This window comes from Carcharhinus amblyrhynchos, chromosome 4 (genome assembly GCF_965287045.1).
Source record: "Carcharhinus amblyrhynchos chromosome 4, sCarAmb.v2.hapA, whole genome shotgun sequence".
In the NCBI taxonomy this organism is placed as follows: Eukaryota; Metazoa; Chordata; class Chondrichthyes; order Carcharhiniformes; family Carcharhinidae; genus Carcharhinus; species Carcharhinus amblyrhynchos.
Genome location: NC_137327.1, coordinates 50,778,606 through 50,796,217, shown reverse-complemented (window position 1 = coordinate 50,796,217; position 17,612 = coordinate 50,778,606). Strand labels below are relative to the sequence as shown.

The 17,612-nt window shown below is 41.7% G+C and overlaps 1 protein-coding gene across 1 annotated transcript in view; it reads left to right on the top strand.

The window, feature by feature from the left end:
- Window positions 1-240: 240 nt before the first annotated feature.
- The window catches only part of LOC145342425 (uncharacterized), a 34,307-nt gene continuing 16,935 nt past the window's right edge, over window positions 241-17,612 (top strand). Inside the window, exons 1-3 of the mRNA XM_080187988.1 lie at window positions 241-252; window positions 552-591; window positions 686-789. Coding sequence (XP_080044114.1) covers window positions 241-252; window positions 552-591; window positions 686-789 — 156 coding nt within the window. The remainder of the gene's footprint in view (window positions 253-551; window positions 592-685; window positions 790-17,612) is intronic.

The window sequence follows — 17,612 nt, the reverse complement described above, 5'->3', positions numbered from 1 at the left end:
CGGAGTTGGAGCAGCCGTGAACACAGCGCAGTGAAAGGTAGGTGAATGCTGCTCACACAAACCTCAAAGTCACAAGTGAAATGCAGTTCACCGGGTGCATGTCTGTTATTTGCCGTCGTTAATCACATCAGTCTAATTAGTCACCAGTCTGGCCATTAGATTTGGAGTGGAAGTGTGATTCTGGTGAGCTGGGTTTATAATGGGAATTCACGAGATGCCAAGACAAATGTGGTTCTTGACATGGCTCGGCGGGTAACCCGACCCACCATGAATGTGGGGAGTGGAAAATCACAACCCGTTTTCACACTGGCGGGAAACTGACTTTTCGCCGCGTTCTGAATTTTCCAGTCACGCTCATCACAATGCTCACCAGTGACAGGACTGGAAAATCCCAATGATTTCACAGCCAGCACGACAAACCTCCTAATTCTCTAATTTACCTTGTTAGTCAGACAAATGAAAAATGTCCAATTGTTTAAACACTTACACAGCTGATTAAATTGTTTAATTGCTGAAGAATCTGATGGTAAGATTTATCTTCTCCATTTTAGTCAAATCCTGATTGGTGTCAATCCAAGGATTCTGGGCAAGGTAAATAAAGAATTTTATAAAATGCTGACATCATTCAATCCTGGAATGTGTAAATGAGATAATGATTTTTATAATTGGTAATTCATCTTTACAGACACCTTCAATCTGAACGGATGTAACCTCGTTAAGAATGAAAGCACAATCATCTGCAGCTGTAACCGTTTGGGTTATTCCTTCACTCTAACACTGGAATCAAAGGTAAGAATAATGTTTATCTTTACGGTTTAAATAAACATACAATTCTACATTATCCTGAAAAATCAGACTGTCTTTCCATTCGCGCCAAAGTCCAGTCAAACTCTGTTCATATTTTAAAGAGTTTCCTGCAAAATATTTTGTGAATCTGCAACCCCAATTTCTGTAACATTTACATCATTTTCATTAAGGGTGACACCAGCCTCTAAAGAAATCCACTGAAATACCAGGCTGGATTATCCTCAAATAAAAAGTCAGTTTTCAGTGGGCTTGAGACATTCTGGGAATAAAACAAGGCAAAGGCGCTGGAGCTCAGACCTCAATAAAATGCAATACAAAGTCTCACAACATCCAGTTAAAGTCCAAAGTTTTATTTGGTAGCCACTAGTTTTCAGAGAGCTCGCTGCTCCTTCGTCAGGTGAGTGGGATTTCCGTTCACAAACAGGGCATATAAAGACAGAAACCCAATTTACAAAGTAATGGTTGGAATGCAAGTTTTTACAGGTAATCAAGTCTTAAAGGAACAGACAACCTGAGTGGAGAGAGGGTTAAGCACAGGTTAAAGAGATGTGCATTGTCTCCAGCCGGGACAGTTAGTGAGATTTTGCAAGCCCACATTCCAGATAGTGTGACATGAACCCAGGATCCCGTCCTCATGTGTGCGGAACTTGGCTATCAGTCTCTGCTCAGCAACTCTGCACTGTCGTATGTTGTGAAGGCCGCCTTGGAGAACGCTTACCCGAAGATCAGAGGCTGAATGCCCATGACCGCTGAAGTGTTCGCCAACAGGAAGAGAACAGTCTTGCCTGGTGATTGTCAAGCGATGTTCATTTATCCATTGTCATAGTGTCTGCATTGTTTCACCAGGAGTCACCAGGCAAGAGTGTTCTCTTTCTGTTATATCATTTTAGAATGTTAGATATTTAAATGTTACATCATTTTATTGAGCTCAGGTCTCAATAAAATGGACAACTTGGTTTTCCTCCTGTGACTCTGCTGTGTCCTGATCCACAGGGAATGCCTCCCACTGAATTTAAATTAAACACAAATACAGCCAATTGGCTCCTGAGATTTCCTTGTGTTTCTACCCACTCATCACAACAATAATAAAAACAACTTACCTCATACTTCACAGGAGTGAGATTAGAGAAAAATTAACTCTGAGCCAAAGACTGAGCTCACCAAAAGCTTCACCAGCAAGATATTTGAATGCGTTGGAAAACAGACCAGGAGGAGCATAGTTATCTCAGAGGGCTTTGGGCCTACAGGAGGTTACAGAGATATGAAGGGACAATATCTGAGAGAAATTTCCAATCTGGGGTTGAGTATTTTAAAATTGAAGTGTTGCTGGACTGGGCACCAGTGTGGGCCAATGAGCAGAGGGCAGAGGAGGAAAGGGACTTGCTGTACCTTCAATTCACCACTCTGAAAAGGTGGCAGTGCTGAGCATGTAGGGTGACCCACTGGCAGTAAGAACATAAGAAATAGGAGCAGGAGTAGGCCATCTGGCCCTTCGAGCCTGCCCCGCCATTCAATAAGATCATGGCTGATCTGTCGTGGCTCAGTTCCACATTCCTGCCCTCTCCCCATAACCCTTAATCCCCTTGCTTATCAAAAACCCATCAACCCACGTCTTAAAAATATTTAGCGAGGCAGCCTCCACCACTTCAACGGGCAGAGAATTCCAGAGATTCACCACCCTTTGAGTGAAGAAGTTCCTCCTCAACTCCGTTCTAAACCGCCCCCCCTTTATCTTGAGGCTGTGCCCCCTAGTCCTAACATCCTTTCTGAGCGGGAAGAGTCTCTCCACCTCTATCCTATCCATCCCATTCATCATCTTATACGTCTCAATGAGATCTCCCCTCATTCTTCTAAACTCTAACGAGTACAAGCCTAGTTTATTCAGCCTCTCCTCATAGCTCAATCCCCTCAACTCCGGTATCAGCCTAGTAAACCTCCTCTGCACTCCCTCCAAGGCCAAAATATCCTTGCATAAGTACGGCGCCCAAAACTGCACACAGTACTCCAGCTGCGGCCTCACCAATGCCCTATACAGCTGCAGCAAGACCTCCCTACTTTTATATTCAATCCCCCTCACTATGAAGGCCAGCATCCCATTCGCCTTCCTGACCACCTGCTGCACTTGCAGGCTGGGTTTTTGCGACTCATGCACAAGGACCCCGAGGTCCCTCTGCACCGTTGCCTGCTGCAGTTTTTCGCCACGTAAGTAATAATCCTTCCTACCATTATTCCTACCAAAGTGGACCACCTCGCACTTGCCAACATTAAATTCCATTTGCCATTTCCTGGCCCATTCGCCCAGCCTATCTAGATCCTTCTGTAGACTCTCCACACCCTCCGCACAATTTGCCGTTCCACCAATCTTGGTGTCATCAGCAAATTTCGACACCATACACTCGGTTCCCTCCTCCAGATCATCTATATAAATGGTAAATAGCTGAAGCCCCAGCACCGACCCCTGGGGCACTCCACTAGTCACCATCCGCCAATCCGAATAGCACCCATTGACCCCCACTCTCTGCCTCCTATTTGACAACCAATCCTCTATCCACGCTAACACCCTACCCCCAACTCCATGTCCCCTGACCTTCTGCAATAACCTCTTGTGAGGTACCTTGTCAAACGCCTTCTGAAAATCTAGAAAGACCACATCCACCGGCTCTCCTCTATCCACTGCCCTAGACACATCCTCATAGAACTCCAGTAAATTTGTCAGACACAACTTCCCTTTAACGAAATAATGTCCTGGAACTTGTTTGAACCAGTTATACAATTAGTCAGCCAGAGTTTCAGTTGAGAACTGGCTCAGCTGAATCCTGTTTCAGGAATGCACGAACTAAAGTGCAGCTTTTAATTGTCCAATTAAATAACTAATTTAGCTAACCGTGAACACAAGCTTAATGACGACTTACCTCCTTATAACTTGCCACTTGAACTCCCTGTTTCTACCCAACTCCAAAAGCACTCTCACTCAGTCAGGCAGCACTCACAGTGCAGACAATGCAGCACATACAGTATGACTGACTTTCATCTGTTTTAATTGGTCCACATCTCCCTTAGTTATTTTCTTTTCATGCACTTTTACAGGCTTTTACAGTTTGCCTCAATATCTCCTTTGTTTACTTACTTTGCAGCTTTTAATATTTTCTTTTTATTGTATTCTACATATCACATTGGTCAGTTTGTATCCTATTCTTTCAAATTCAACCTTCCATTTAGTATCTTAGTTTGTGTCTCATCCTCTTAAACCTTATATTAAATGTGATCATGTTCAGTCCAGTGTTCACATGATGTTGTCAGATTGCTTCCTAGAAACAGAGAATCATAGAAACATTTGGTCCATCTCACACGGTGCTGGTTTTTTCAAAGAGCATTGGCACTTCATCCCACATCCTCTCTTTTTGCCCATCATCATTCTTGAGTACCCGTTGAACTCCCTTTTAAAATCAATAAGGGAATCAGATTTTACCACCTTTTCTAGGTAGAGATGTCGGGATTCTTGACAACTGAGTGAAAAACGAAATGTTTTCTCATCTCCTCCCTTGATCTGTTTCCAATGATTTTGTATCTATAATCTCTGGTTATTGATCCACTGACTGGAGGGAAAGTTTTTTCTCTATTTACTGTATCAAAACCTCTCATTATCTTAGAAACCTCTATTAGATCACCAACTTTCTGTTCCAAGGAGAATACTACCAAATTGTACAATTTCTCCTCATAAATGAATTTCCTCATCACTGGTAACATCATGATAAAACTCCTCAGCAACCTCTTCTTTCCATCTTTCTTTAACTGTGGTGCCCAGAATTGTCACAGTATTCCAGTTGAGGCCTAATTAATGATTTATAATGTTCTAGCACAATGTCTTTGCTTTTGTATTCTGTTCATCTATTTATAAACCTAACTAACTCATATGCTTTTTTCATTACGTTATCAATGTGTCCTGTCACTGTTAAGGATTTGTGCAAATGGATATTAGGGTCTCACTCCTTCTCTACACTTTTAAAATCAGTTATATTTATGGTATACTCTTAGTCCTCCCATAGTGTATCACTTCATAGTTGCCTGTACTGAACTCTCTTCTGTTTCTGCCTAATTCATCATACTGCCTATGCTCATAACTATCCTCTTCATGATCTACTACTTTGCCAAGTTTCATATCATATGTAAACTTTATTCTGTTGTTCTCTACCCTGAGTCTGAGTCAATGAGAAAACTTGAAGAGTAATGGATACGAAACTGATCTTTGGGGAATGTAGTGGCCAAACACATCCCAGCCTGAGACATGTTTATCCACCACCAGTTTCTGCTTCCTGTCACTGAGCCAATTTCAGATCCATGCCACCATGTTCCACTTAATTCCAAGAGCTTCCATCTTCTTAATAAGCCTGCTATGTGGCAATTTGTTCTAATTAATCTGGAAGTCTGAAGTTCAGCTCTATACTGCCAGTAGTTCAGCTGCTCTGGGTGTGAGTTTAAGAGGAAAATAGCATCTGGACCATTTCAGGTATTTTGTTATAACGTCCTCAATTTTTAACTTTGATAATATAAATGCCAAGCATTTGCGTTATCTTTGTTAATTTTTTATCTTTGACATTTGCTGTCATTTTTTCTTAACGTTATGTTTTCTATTCCACTCCACTCTTCTACAACTTTTGCAAAATTTACTGATGGGATGTAAGCATTGCTGTAATTTTTGCCCTTGGGGAGGTGGTAATGAAATCCCTTCTTGAACCACTGTAGTCTATGTGGTGTACATACACCCACTGTGCTATTAGGAAAGGGAGTTCCAGGATTTTGACCCAGTGACAGTGAAGAAACAATGATATATCTCCAAGTCAGAATGCATATGACTTAGAGGGGAATTTGTAGGTTATGGATTTCCATGTACTGAGTGCCTTCAAGATGATAGAGGTTGTGGGTTTGGGAGATTCTATCAAAGAAATCTTGGTGAGTTGCTGCATTGCATCTTATAGATGTTACAAAATCCATGCACGGTTTCTCAGTGGAGGATGAAGTCAATGTTTAAGGTAGCTGATGGGTTTCAGTTGGTGCTGCTGCCCTCAAAATCTAATGGGCTGCTTTGTTCTATATAGTATTGAGGTTCTTGAGTGTTGTTGGAGCTGAACTCTCCAAACAAGTGCAGATTATTCTATCACACTCCTGACTTTTCCCTTGTAGATGGTAAACAAGCTTTGGGGAGTCATACGTAACCTCCTCCTCCATATTCATATGGCTGGTCTCTGGACAATGATAACCCTCAGGATGTTGATGGTGGGGGATTCGACAATGTCACTCTCACCTCTAGAATTCAGCTCTTTTGTGCATGTTTGGATCAAGGCAGTAATGAAGGCTGAAGCAGAGTGGGTCTGGTGAAACCTGTTGTTTGTTGGTTATGACTAGCTGAGGAGTGATTACCAACATGTTGATATGTCTGAACTATAACAGGTTTATTGGACAAAGAGAACTATATGCAGATATACATGACTAGCTCTTATTCTGATTAAGCTGGAAGCATTTTCCTTTTCAACTATTGGTCACTATTTGCATTGTCATGTGGGCAGTACACATTAACCCTTTTAACCATAATACTACATCTCTCCAAATCTTCATTCATATATATTTTTACATTCATATTTATATACCACCCCACCGTCCCCCAAGTCTCATACTTCATAGATTCAATCTGTTTTGAAGTTTCACAATTCTGCCTTGTCAGACTCAGAAGATTAGTAGTCTCTAATTGAGCTTCTTTTTCTTGTCTTGGGTGGTCTTCATTGAGATTTGCATCAAGGCTGGTTCTTCAAAATTAATAAACGATGGCTGCCTTTGCAGGGTCATGTTACGTATATCGCACCTTCTGAACTGTGTACTGAATAGAACCTCTGTTGATTGTCATCCCCCTGGATTACTAATCTTTCTTTCACTTTGTTTCTTAACTTTGCCTCTTTTCATCAACCTGGGCAGGTTTCTAGTACAGAACTTCCAGATATGTTTGGAAGCCTGTTGTTTTCGATAAGACTGCTCTCATTTCTTAAGTCTTTGATAATCCTGGGCTTCTAGCCCTGGAAGTAATGTTTTGGATAGGACAGGATAAGATTAGAAGCTTTATTTTCATCAGCAGTTTAGATGGTGCTAACCCACATTGCAAAGGAGTGGACCTGTACATTGAGAGTGCAATCAGAAAACCCTTATTCTTCAAGGCGATTTTGATAGTGCAGATGCCAATTTCTGCCTTGTCATTCGATTGGGAGCATCTCAGGAAACTGGTGAGTTGTAGAAATCTGTAGTTCTCTGCGAAATAGGTGAAGTAGTCATTGACAAATTATGGGCTATTATCAGAAGCCATCTGGTCTGGAATGCCATGTGTTGTGAAGTGTTCTTTCAAAGCACAAATGACCCACTCAGTTGTCATACTGTTATCTTTGATTTATGGGTTTCAGGTTGCAGTAACTCTCCAATTGTAAATCAAATCAGGTTCTACAAAACATAACTACCCAGCAAGAATGAACACTGGGTGAATTCAAAAAGTTTAATAACCATTAATAGTTATAAAGGTAAAAAGTCAGAAAGACAAAAAAGCAGAGCTAATTAACAGCAGTTAACTGTAAGAGGAGAAAGCTTAACTTTGACAATTGAATCGACTTCTCGCTGTCTCTTCAGATGATCAGACCAAGATGTGAAGTGATACTCCCAACTTGTTAACAAACACGGTTTCTCAAGACTTTTATTTTATAACTAAAAGAGGTTAGTCAGGTTGTTACAGGTTGATCTGGAGGAGGGAACCGAGTGTAGGGTGTCGAAATTTGCTGATGACACCAAGATTGGGGGAAAGGCAAATTGTGCGGAGGGTGTGGAGAGTCTGCAGAAGGATCTAGATAGGCTGGGCGAATGGGCCAGGAAATGGCAAATGGAATTTAATGTTGGCAAGTGTGAGGTGGTCCACTTTGGTAGGAAGAATGGTAGGAAGGACTATTACTTACGTGGCGAAAAACTGCAGCAGGCGACGGTGCAGAGGGACCTCGGGGTCCTTGTGCATGAGTCGCAAAAACCCAGCCTGCAAGTGCAGCAGGTGGTCAGGAAGGCGAATGGGATGCTGGCCTTCATAGCGAGGGGGATTGAATATAAAAGTAGGGAGGTCTTGCTGCAGCTGTATAGGGCATTGGTGAGGCCGCAGCTGGAGTACTGTGTGCAGTTTTGGGCGCCGCACCTGCGCAAGGATATTTTGGCCCTGGAGGGAGTGCAGAGGAGGTTTACTAGGCTGATACCGGAGTTGAGGGGGTTGAGCTATGAGGAGAGGCTGAATAAACTAGGCTTGTACTCGTTAGAGTTTAGAAGAATGAGGGGAGATCTCATTGAGACGTATAAGATGATGAATGGGATGGATAGGATAGAGGTGGAAAGACTCTTCCCGCTCAAAAAAGACAGTAGGACTAGGGGGCACAGCCTCAAGATAAAGGGGGGGCGGTTCAGAACGGAGTTGAGGAGGAACTTCTTCACTCAAAGGGTGGTGAATCTCTGGAATTCTCTGCCCGTTGAAGTGGTGGAGGCTGCCTCGCTAAATATTTTTAAGAAGCGGGTTGATGGGTTTTTGATAAGAGAGGGGATTAAGGGTTATGGGGAGAGGGCGGGAAAGTGGAACTGAGCCACGACAGATCAGCCATGATCTTATTGAATGGCGGGGCAGGCTCGAAGGGCCAGATGGCCTACTCCTGCTCCTATTTCTTATGTTCTTATGTTCTTATGTTCGATGTAGCCGATTGATCTATAACTTGACAATAATAAAATAAGAGCTAGCCCCATTGATTTTAGCAAATCAGAGGTGTTGTTTTAACCTTAAAACAAGGCCTTTTCTAAAGCTCTGTCTCTTATTTCAAGTTAGCTAAAATGTTGAACAATAATTGATCAACTTCTCTGCTTGTTGATTTATAATTGATTCAGTCTGAATATTCATTCATTCAGCCAAGGCCGTAAAATGCTTGATAACTCCATTTTATTTTTCCACACTGTCTGGGAAGATAGAAGTTTACAATTTTCATGACTTATGACTAGTTTGCTGAAGCAAGTGTTAATTATGTGTAATTATAAAGCATCACAAACATTGGTGTTACAGATTATATTAGCAGCCTTCCTTATACATCAATTGAGAATTGTTTATTCTTTGGTGGTCTCAGAATTATGGGTTTCTGTTTAACTGATCTGATTCATTTCCAATAACGCAGTAACTGGTTTAGCTTTTAAAATTGCAAGCACAAAATGGTGTTTAAACCTTAAATTACAATGAAAATAACTTAAACTAACTTGAAAATGGTTGAGCTTCACTAAATCTATTTTATTTTGAAGCTGCCAACATTGTGTATGGATGTTTAACCTTGATCTAGCTGGAGAAGTAATCAATGAGCACGAGGAAGGATCTCCCATTAAATATAAATAGATACTTTCCCGTGGCCCAGTTGGCAATTTAGTGGGGATCAGGGGCTCCCTTTGCAAACAGCAAACAGCAGCATTCATGTTACGCTGATCAAAACCTACTTTACCATAACTGATTTGCTCTTGTAGCATGAGAATCTGATGTATCTGGTCTCATTCTGATCAGAGATCTTGGAAAGAATACACCAGGACCACATGAACGTCATAAAATGCAGAACACAAGCCCAGACTGCGGTGTGGTGGCTGAAAATAAGGGGATCTGTAAAAGAAACAATTTCTCAGCTGACTAACCATTCCATAGGGGTTTGCTGAACATTTGGGATGGGTGTAGGGGCTGGGAATTCACTAATGGCCCTTGTTTTCTGCAGGTCTGTCAACATACCCTTGCTATTCACAATGTAGCCCAAAATCGAATGGTTGTTCAAAACTGCTGTAACCCTCAGGTCATGTTCTTTGGTGGTTGTGGACTAGGATATTGTCCATGTGGCATATTATGCCTTTGAAACCCTGTAGGATGGTAGACATGGTTCATTGGAAAACTTTGGATCCCGATGTTACACCAAATGGTAAAGGTTTAAACAAAATCTGCTGAATGGAATAATAAAGATTGTTAATAATCTCTATTTTTCACCTGATGATATTGGCATCCAGTTTTGTGAGCATTGTACTCATGGACAGCTTCATCAGGTTATCATCCACTGTGAATTTCCCATGCCACAGTTTTATTAAGTTGAGTCAAGTCCACACAAATACGAATAGACTGGTTAGGTTTGTGAACTGAAACCTTTCAGGAGCAGCGCTTAGTGACAGGAGAGATGATTCTCAACCTGGTCATTTCTCCTAGCAGCAGTTAGGCCATTTCATTAGTGGATAGGATATGCTCCCCAGTGTGAAAAGACACGCTGGTTTAGCAACTTTCTGTAAGGTTGTGCTGTATTCACTCTCAAGTCTTCCCAGACCAGTAAGTAGTTTTGGAAAGCCTATTTTGAAATCAGAACTAGATCCTTGCTGATTGATTTCCTCAATCTTCGTGATGAGGTTGACGGTGGGGATTCAACAAAGTCACTCTCATCTCTGGAATTCAGCTCTTCAGTTGTCAGCTGTCAATCTGAGAAGAGGGAATTCTTTGATTGTAGAGAGTATGTGGAGCCATAACTTTTTCAGAGTGGCAATCGGCATTGGATTGCCACTCTGTGCCTAATTACCTACATGGATTTTCTTCCCTCCCTGTCTCACCCAACTTCTGACTCAGCCTAGGTGAGATTCAGGCAGCACAGCAATCCTTGAAGCCCAACGTCAATGTCCAGCTCCATTCGAAACACTTCCTTTTTATGGCACTAACTGCTGTAAACCGGGCATGTTAAATTCCCCATTGAAACTGACAGGTATGGGGCAAGCCAAGCTGCTAAGGTGAGTGGATAGGATTTGGGGGATGCGGGAGATCAGGGGTTCGTGAAGGGTTGAAGAGGATTGACGGTCAGTGAGGTCAGGAGAGACCAGTGGTCAAGGTGCCAAAGGTCAGTGGGGTGGAGGTAGTCAGACCATGGGTAAGGTGAGAAGGTGTTTTCAGGAGGTAGAGGTGAGGATGGGGAGGGGTCGGTCCTCATGGAGATGGGGAGTGTTGGGGGGGGGTGGTGGTCAGACCAAGAAGTGGCAAGTGAAGGAGGGATTGGATGTCTGGGGCTGGTCAGGCTTCAGGGAGCGATTAAACTTCCAGGGAGTCTGGAGTAGGGGCATTGCATGGCAGCTGGCAGTGGGAGACTGGTCTGAAGGGATGAGTTTAGCTTGTAATGATGGTGATGTGGGGGGGCATGGAGGGGGGGATGGTGCAGGCACAGCGGGGGAGGGGCACAGAGGTCACAGGTGAGGCACGATGAGGGGGGGAGTGGGGGTGCAGGGCGATGTGTTGACACCATTAATAAAAACATATATTGGTTCTGGATATATATATCTGGATAGGTTTATGGACGAAAAGGGATTGGTATAGGCTAGTGGGTCATTGTTTTTGTAACTGGTTGGCGCAACATCGTGGGCCGAAGGGCCTGTTCTGCGCTGTAATGTTCTATGTTCTATGTTCTATGTTCATCGGGTTTCCAGGGCTTTTTAGGGGAATTTGGTTCTTTTCAGAATCTTATTTTTCCTTAAGCTAAAATAATTATAAAAGGAGTCTGAGGAATTTAAAAATTTATCTGGGGTCTCATTAATGCCTTTTCTTGCAATAACATTATCTGGTATTGTTTCACTGGAGCATACAATGTGTTAACTTGTTCTGCTTCCGACTTATTGTCCAATCCTGAAGCAACTTGGAATCTTGAGAATGTTTTTCTCTAAATTCTGAGTTTGATTTGGTTCTTCCATATGGCCAAACCTCTCTGCTAATATAAATTTGGTATCTGTGGTTGTTCTAAGTTCCTTGATGGTTTTCCCTCTCTCACCAATACCTGCTGTGGTCACTGTGTCTTTTTGGTATTTGTTTCTCTGCAAAGTTATTAAAGCTCTCTAGTAAAGTTATTAGTGCATTCTCTGCATTGCTTTCCCCCGAAGCATTAAGTATTTGTATTTTTTAAAAAGTAATTAAACGTGAAAATTTGGATTATGATACAGTACACCTTTATTCCTCCCTTAGTTTAACAATTATACATAGGTTTTAGGATTAACACGGATTGCAAAGTACATCTTAATCTACAATGGTCTCATTAACACAAAGTCCCTTTTAAGCACACAAAATGATTGTGGGCAGATTAGCTCTCCACTCCAAACCCCAAGTGAATGTTTCCTCAGACTCCCTCCTCAGATGATTGTCATATGAGAGTCCAAAAACACAGTTTAAAATCTTCTTTCATAATAATGCTTTTCCTTAGTGGCTTGTATTCAAAAATCCAGACCAGGTTTTCCAAACAACACTTTTAACAAAGCTTGTGCTCTGCTTTTAACAGTGAAAATGTGGAGATGATGGCATTGGACTGGGTAAACACAGTAAGAAGTCTCACAACACTAGGTTTAAAGTCCAACCTTACTGTGTTTAACAGTAAATCCAGATCAGGAATTTGCATCAACCTCTTTCGGTTCTCATTGTCTTGACTGCTGTGCAAACTGTTCACAAATACTTTAACACTCAATTCCCAGACTTAATTAAAATGGCATCAGACATTTGATTTACCTATGAAGACTTCTGTCCCACTTTAAATCGTGTTCCTGCAATTGTCTCTTTAACTTAGAACACTTTGTTCACTCTTCCTTGAATTCTTCTGAACAACACCTTGGTCTCTAGTCGCTTGACTCCAGTTACCTTAAACAATTTTTCTTTCCCAATTCCATGGTTATCTGTGTTGTGTAGTCATGTTTGTTCCTAGCTGGAAGAAGGTCACTTTTAAGAATTCTATCAGGTAATGTACTGATGATGTCATCAGCAGTTAGGGAGAGTTGATGCAGTCTTCTATGAAACCTGTGGACAGCTTTTCAGTAAGCGCTTATTTGTTTGTGCCTTCATGATCTGGAAACCTATCCTTTAGAGACATAATAAAAAACTGAAGAAGAGGTGGTTCAAACACCCAAAAAAGAACTGCAGAAATCTGGTGGAGTAAGAAAAATCATCCATCCATGCTGCAGCCATCCAAAAAGGATTAAGAAGGTAAAAATATTGCTACACCAAAGCTGGCAACAGAAAGCTGTGGAATAATAGCAGCAACCATCAAAGGAACTGAAATTTAAACAAAGATTTTGGTGAAAACAGCTTCAAAAGAAGCTTGCCACATGCTCTGCCCAGAACATTCTGGAACAGCGTTCCCTTTACTGTGAGGAACAAAGTAAAAAATTCCCTGCAACAATTAATTGAGAGCCGCAGGAATTTTGCAACATTCATTCATTCAAAACTCAGAAAGGAACAGATTGAGCTCAGGATTACATTGTTTAAAAGAAAAAGAGGTGAAGTAGTGCTAAAGCACATTTGTGCTTACGCAAGCCCTTCCTATAGTAAAAACTGTAGGCGTTTTTGGTCCTATCGAACCATTTGATGAACGCACCGGGCATTGGAGCTCAATCACTAAATGATTCACAGTGTTTGTCAAGGTGAAGAAAATTACAGCAGACATAACAGTCTCGACCTTCCTGAGCATGATGGTGGGAAATCTTACAACCTCTTGCAAAGTCTGGTGGAACCAGAGAAACCAGGCTTGAAAATTAATGGTGGAAATAACGGAGGTATTGCAGGGGAACTTCTCGACTAAACCCTTGGTATTGCTAGGAGGTTCAGGTTCCACAGACAGACCAGCAAGAAGGTGAATCAATCATCTGATTCACAACTATTTGAAGAAATTGGCTGAATACTGTGAATTTGGAGATATCTTGAATGACACCATTAGACTTCGACTTGCGTGTGGGTCAAGAAGCAAATCTATCCAGAAAAGACTGTTAACAAAAAGAAACTTAAGTTACTATGGAATTAATAGCCAAGGAAGTGAAACAATTAAGCACTAAAGTTCATAAAATGTCAGCTGGGACCCAAACACAGACACAGATTTGAAATTGCCACCAGTGTGCAAAAACTGGGCACACAGTTGCAGATTGCTAGAGGAAAGATGCAAAATGCAAGAATTGTGGCAAAAAGGGGCTTGTTGCAGGAAGAAACAACAAGTTTCAACCAAGAATTATAAGAAGTGAGAACTAAATACATCAAAGGAAAAGCAAAAAAGAGGGAAAAGTATTCACCTGATACAAAAAGGGTGTGAAAAATGACCAGAGTCACAGTCAGATGACGAACTGTCGTTGAATGTACTGGCCATTGCAAGTGCAACCAACCATTACTGGGCCACTCCTTTACTGGATGGACACCTGGTGAAAATGGAGGTGAACACCGGAGCAGCTGTTCTGTTGGTCCCAGAAATTGTTTACCAAGAGAAACTATGGCACATCACCTTGACTCCCTCAAAGGTAAAACTTAAAACCTAAACCAGAGAAGTGGCTCTGTTGAAGGGCCTTACTGATGTAAGTATACAGACAGACTGAAGGTTTGTCCCAGCATGTCATTAAAGATAACTATCCACCTCTAATGGGGAGAACCTGGCTGAAGAGAATCAAGCTAAACTAGGCCAAGGGGAATCTCATATTGAAGTCCAAAGCAGGCGCGACCAAAAGCCTAAAGGAACAGAAAGTAGCATCTACTGAAAAAACTCTAAAAACAGCTGTGGCCAAGCCTCAGGCTAGTAGTACTGGGCCCCAGATGAAAAAGTTCACCATGTTGTAAAAAATGTGATTCAGAATGAAGAAACAAAGGATGAAGAATTTACAAAAATGTGCATGAATGCTTTGACAAAAACAAAGGTCAAAGTATATTGAAAAATTTGGTGAGGATAATCAAAGTGTATTTACATGCTTCCTTTGTAAATTCCAAACCACAGAGGGAAAAGAAATTGAATCTTGAAATGCTTTAGCATAAGAAAACTCTCGATTTAATTGGAAAGATCATTCAGTTTTTAAAAAGAGCTGCTGGCTCCCTTCACTCATCAAGGGTCAACAAGAATAGAACTATTGCTGATTGTAAGCAACAGAAACAAAAGGAGTCAGCACAGGAGCTTGAGAAGGATGTTTGAATGAGAATTGTTCCAAATGACCAAATGAAAAGAGTTGCTCTGAATACTGTTGCAATACCAATATTCCTTTCCTGTTTCACTCTACAGCAGCATCTGAAGTTCAATGAACATAACAACAGCAAGAAGAATTATCATTAGCTGATCTTGGTTAACAAACCAACACTAAAGGCTAAATATGAAATATTCTTAAAGGCAAGAATCATTATGGAAAGCCTCAGGAGCGACAGTTTCAACTGGAAAGGATAGAAATTGCATTCCAGAAACAAGACCTAAAAAGACGAGGATGAATGCAGCGAGAATGCAACCCGAAGGGGAGAGACGTAGGGTCTGACAGAGGCATGCCACAATCTAGAGAAGGCAATTCAGAGGATGTCCCACACAAGTTAGATAAGAGAGGCCCTGGTATGCAGCCTGGCAGGGCAGCAGTTCACAACAAAGAACAGATTGATAGCCTACGGCATGAATTAGAGAGTCTGGAAACTGAGCTTGAGTGAAATCGGAGAACTCCAACACCCATAGAGTACTAGCTCCATCTGGCTCCAGCTAAGATCTATCCTGGGTTTAGTACGCTCAGCAGTGCAAATGAAAGTTTGAAATGGATTAATCTGCAAAGAAAATATAACAGGGAGGCAGAGAATAAGAAGAAGAGGCCAGCCTCTGAAATGAAAACTCTGAAAAAGCAGCCAAATCAGATTGTGTGACACGAGATCAGGGCTAAAACTCAGGATGTATTTGCAAGGCACTATACCACCAGTGAAAAGTGGACATCTGCCATTGTCCTAGTTCAGATAGGACCAGTCTCCTACTCCATTCAAATTATTCAAGTCTATTCCATGTAGCCTGTAGGGCAGACACCTTTCTAATAAAGCTCTTGTTTGTTTATACCTTTGATGTCTTCAAGCCTATCCTTTAAAAATACCACAATCTCGACTGTAACTTGCCCTTTAGGAAGCCTTCCTTTTTGCATCATATACAGTCTTTCTTCTGGCAACGTTTGAGAGCTATTCACTCCCTGAAGTCCTGTCTCCAACCACTCACTTAAAACTTTTTTGATCCTTCAAGGGCCTCCACTTGCTAAGCATCCCTACTAGTTCTATTTATTCTTCATGCCTAACCCTCTTTAAGGACAATAGAATCACAGTTGAAATTGAAACAAACACCCTCACATTTAAACACCTTTGTCTAGCATGAATCTAACTATAGGTTTTACCCTTCTAGGCAAAAAGAATTAAATTAAACCGACTTAAAACTGTAACTTATTTCTAATGTTTACCAATACAAATAAAGATCTCTTAAAACTATTTTTGTTTTCCTAATTAACTGTCACTTGATCACACTGTCAGTGGTTTCCAACACTTCGCTAGTGATTGACAGGAGGCTGATGGGGAGAGAATTGGCCAGACTGGCTTTGCCTTGCTTTAAATGGATAGAAAATACTTGGCCAATTTTTCAGCCTGTCAGGCAAATGTCAATGTTTCAGCTATACAGGAACAGCTTCAATAAGGCCATGCTCTGGAGCACAAATCTATAGCCAGGATGTTGTTGAGTTCATAATCTTTTGCTGCATCTATTGAGCTCTGCCATGTCTTGATATTACATGAGGGTTAACTGCTGAAGACAGACATCGGTGTTATGAGAACTCATGAGGAAACTGAAGTGGATAATCTATTTCACATTTGAGGCTGAAGATGGTTGTGAGTGCTTTAGCTTTGCTTTGCATCAACATTCTGGGCTGTCCCATCATAGAGAGTGGGATGTTCATGTAGCCTTCTTCTCCTGTGGGTTGCTTTGTCCAGGATGGTATCAAGTTTCTTAAGTGTTGTTGGAGGTGCACTCATCCAGGCAATTGGAGAATATTCCATTACGCTGCTGACTTGTGCCTTATAGATAGTGGACAAGTTTGGGGAGTCAGAAGGTGAGTTACTTGCCACAGGATTCCTAGCCTTTGACCTGCTCAGGTAGCTACTGTATTTATATGGCAAGTTCAGTTTCCAAGAAATGATAAACCCCAGGATGTTGATGTGGGGAATTCAGAAATGGTAATGCCATTTGATGTTAAGGGGTAATTGTTTGACCCTCTTTTGATGAAGGTTGTCATTGCCCGGCACTTATGTGGCATGAATGTTACTTGCAACTCGGCAGCCCACGCTTGGGTATGTGTCGGAATGCAGAGCTTTGATCTGATCAGTTAGTTATGTTATTGTTTAGCTCTGTATAGCACGCTAACTTCATCTACCATGCATATAGTCCTGTGTTTTAGCTTTTTTTTGGTATGCCTGTTGCTGCTCTTGACATGGTGTCCTGAACTCATTATTGAACCAGTGATGATCCTCTGAATTGATAGTAATGGCAGAGTGAGGAGAAGGCTGAACCATGAGGTAACAGATTATGATCCTACAGCACCTCGTCAATGTCCAATTTTGTGTAAACTACGTTCTGAGTACATTCCATTTAACGTGGTGCACAATGCCACACAAAATGATGAAGGGCGTCCTCAGTGTGAAGACAGAATCTGCACAAAGACATGACTACAGGAGTCATCCTTAACAATACAACCTTGAACAGATAAGAACATAAGAACATAAGAAATAGGAGCAGGAGTAGGCCATCCAGCCCTTCGAGCCTGCCCCGCCATTCAGTAAGATCATGGCTGATCTGAAGTGGCTCAGTTCCACTTTCCCGCTCTCTCCCCATAACCCTTAACCCCCTTGCCTACCAAAAATCTATCTACCTGCGTCTTAAATATATTTAGCGAGGCAGCCTCCACCACTTCAACGGGCAGAGAAT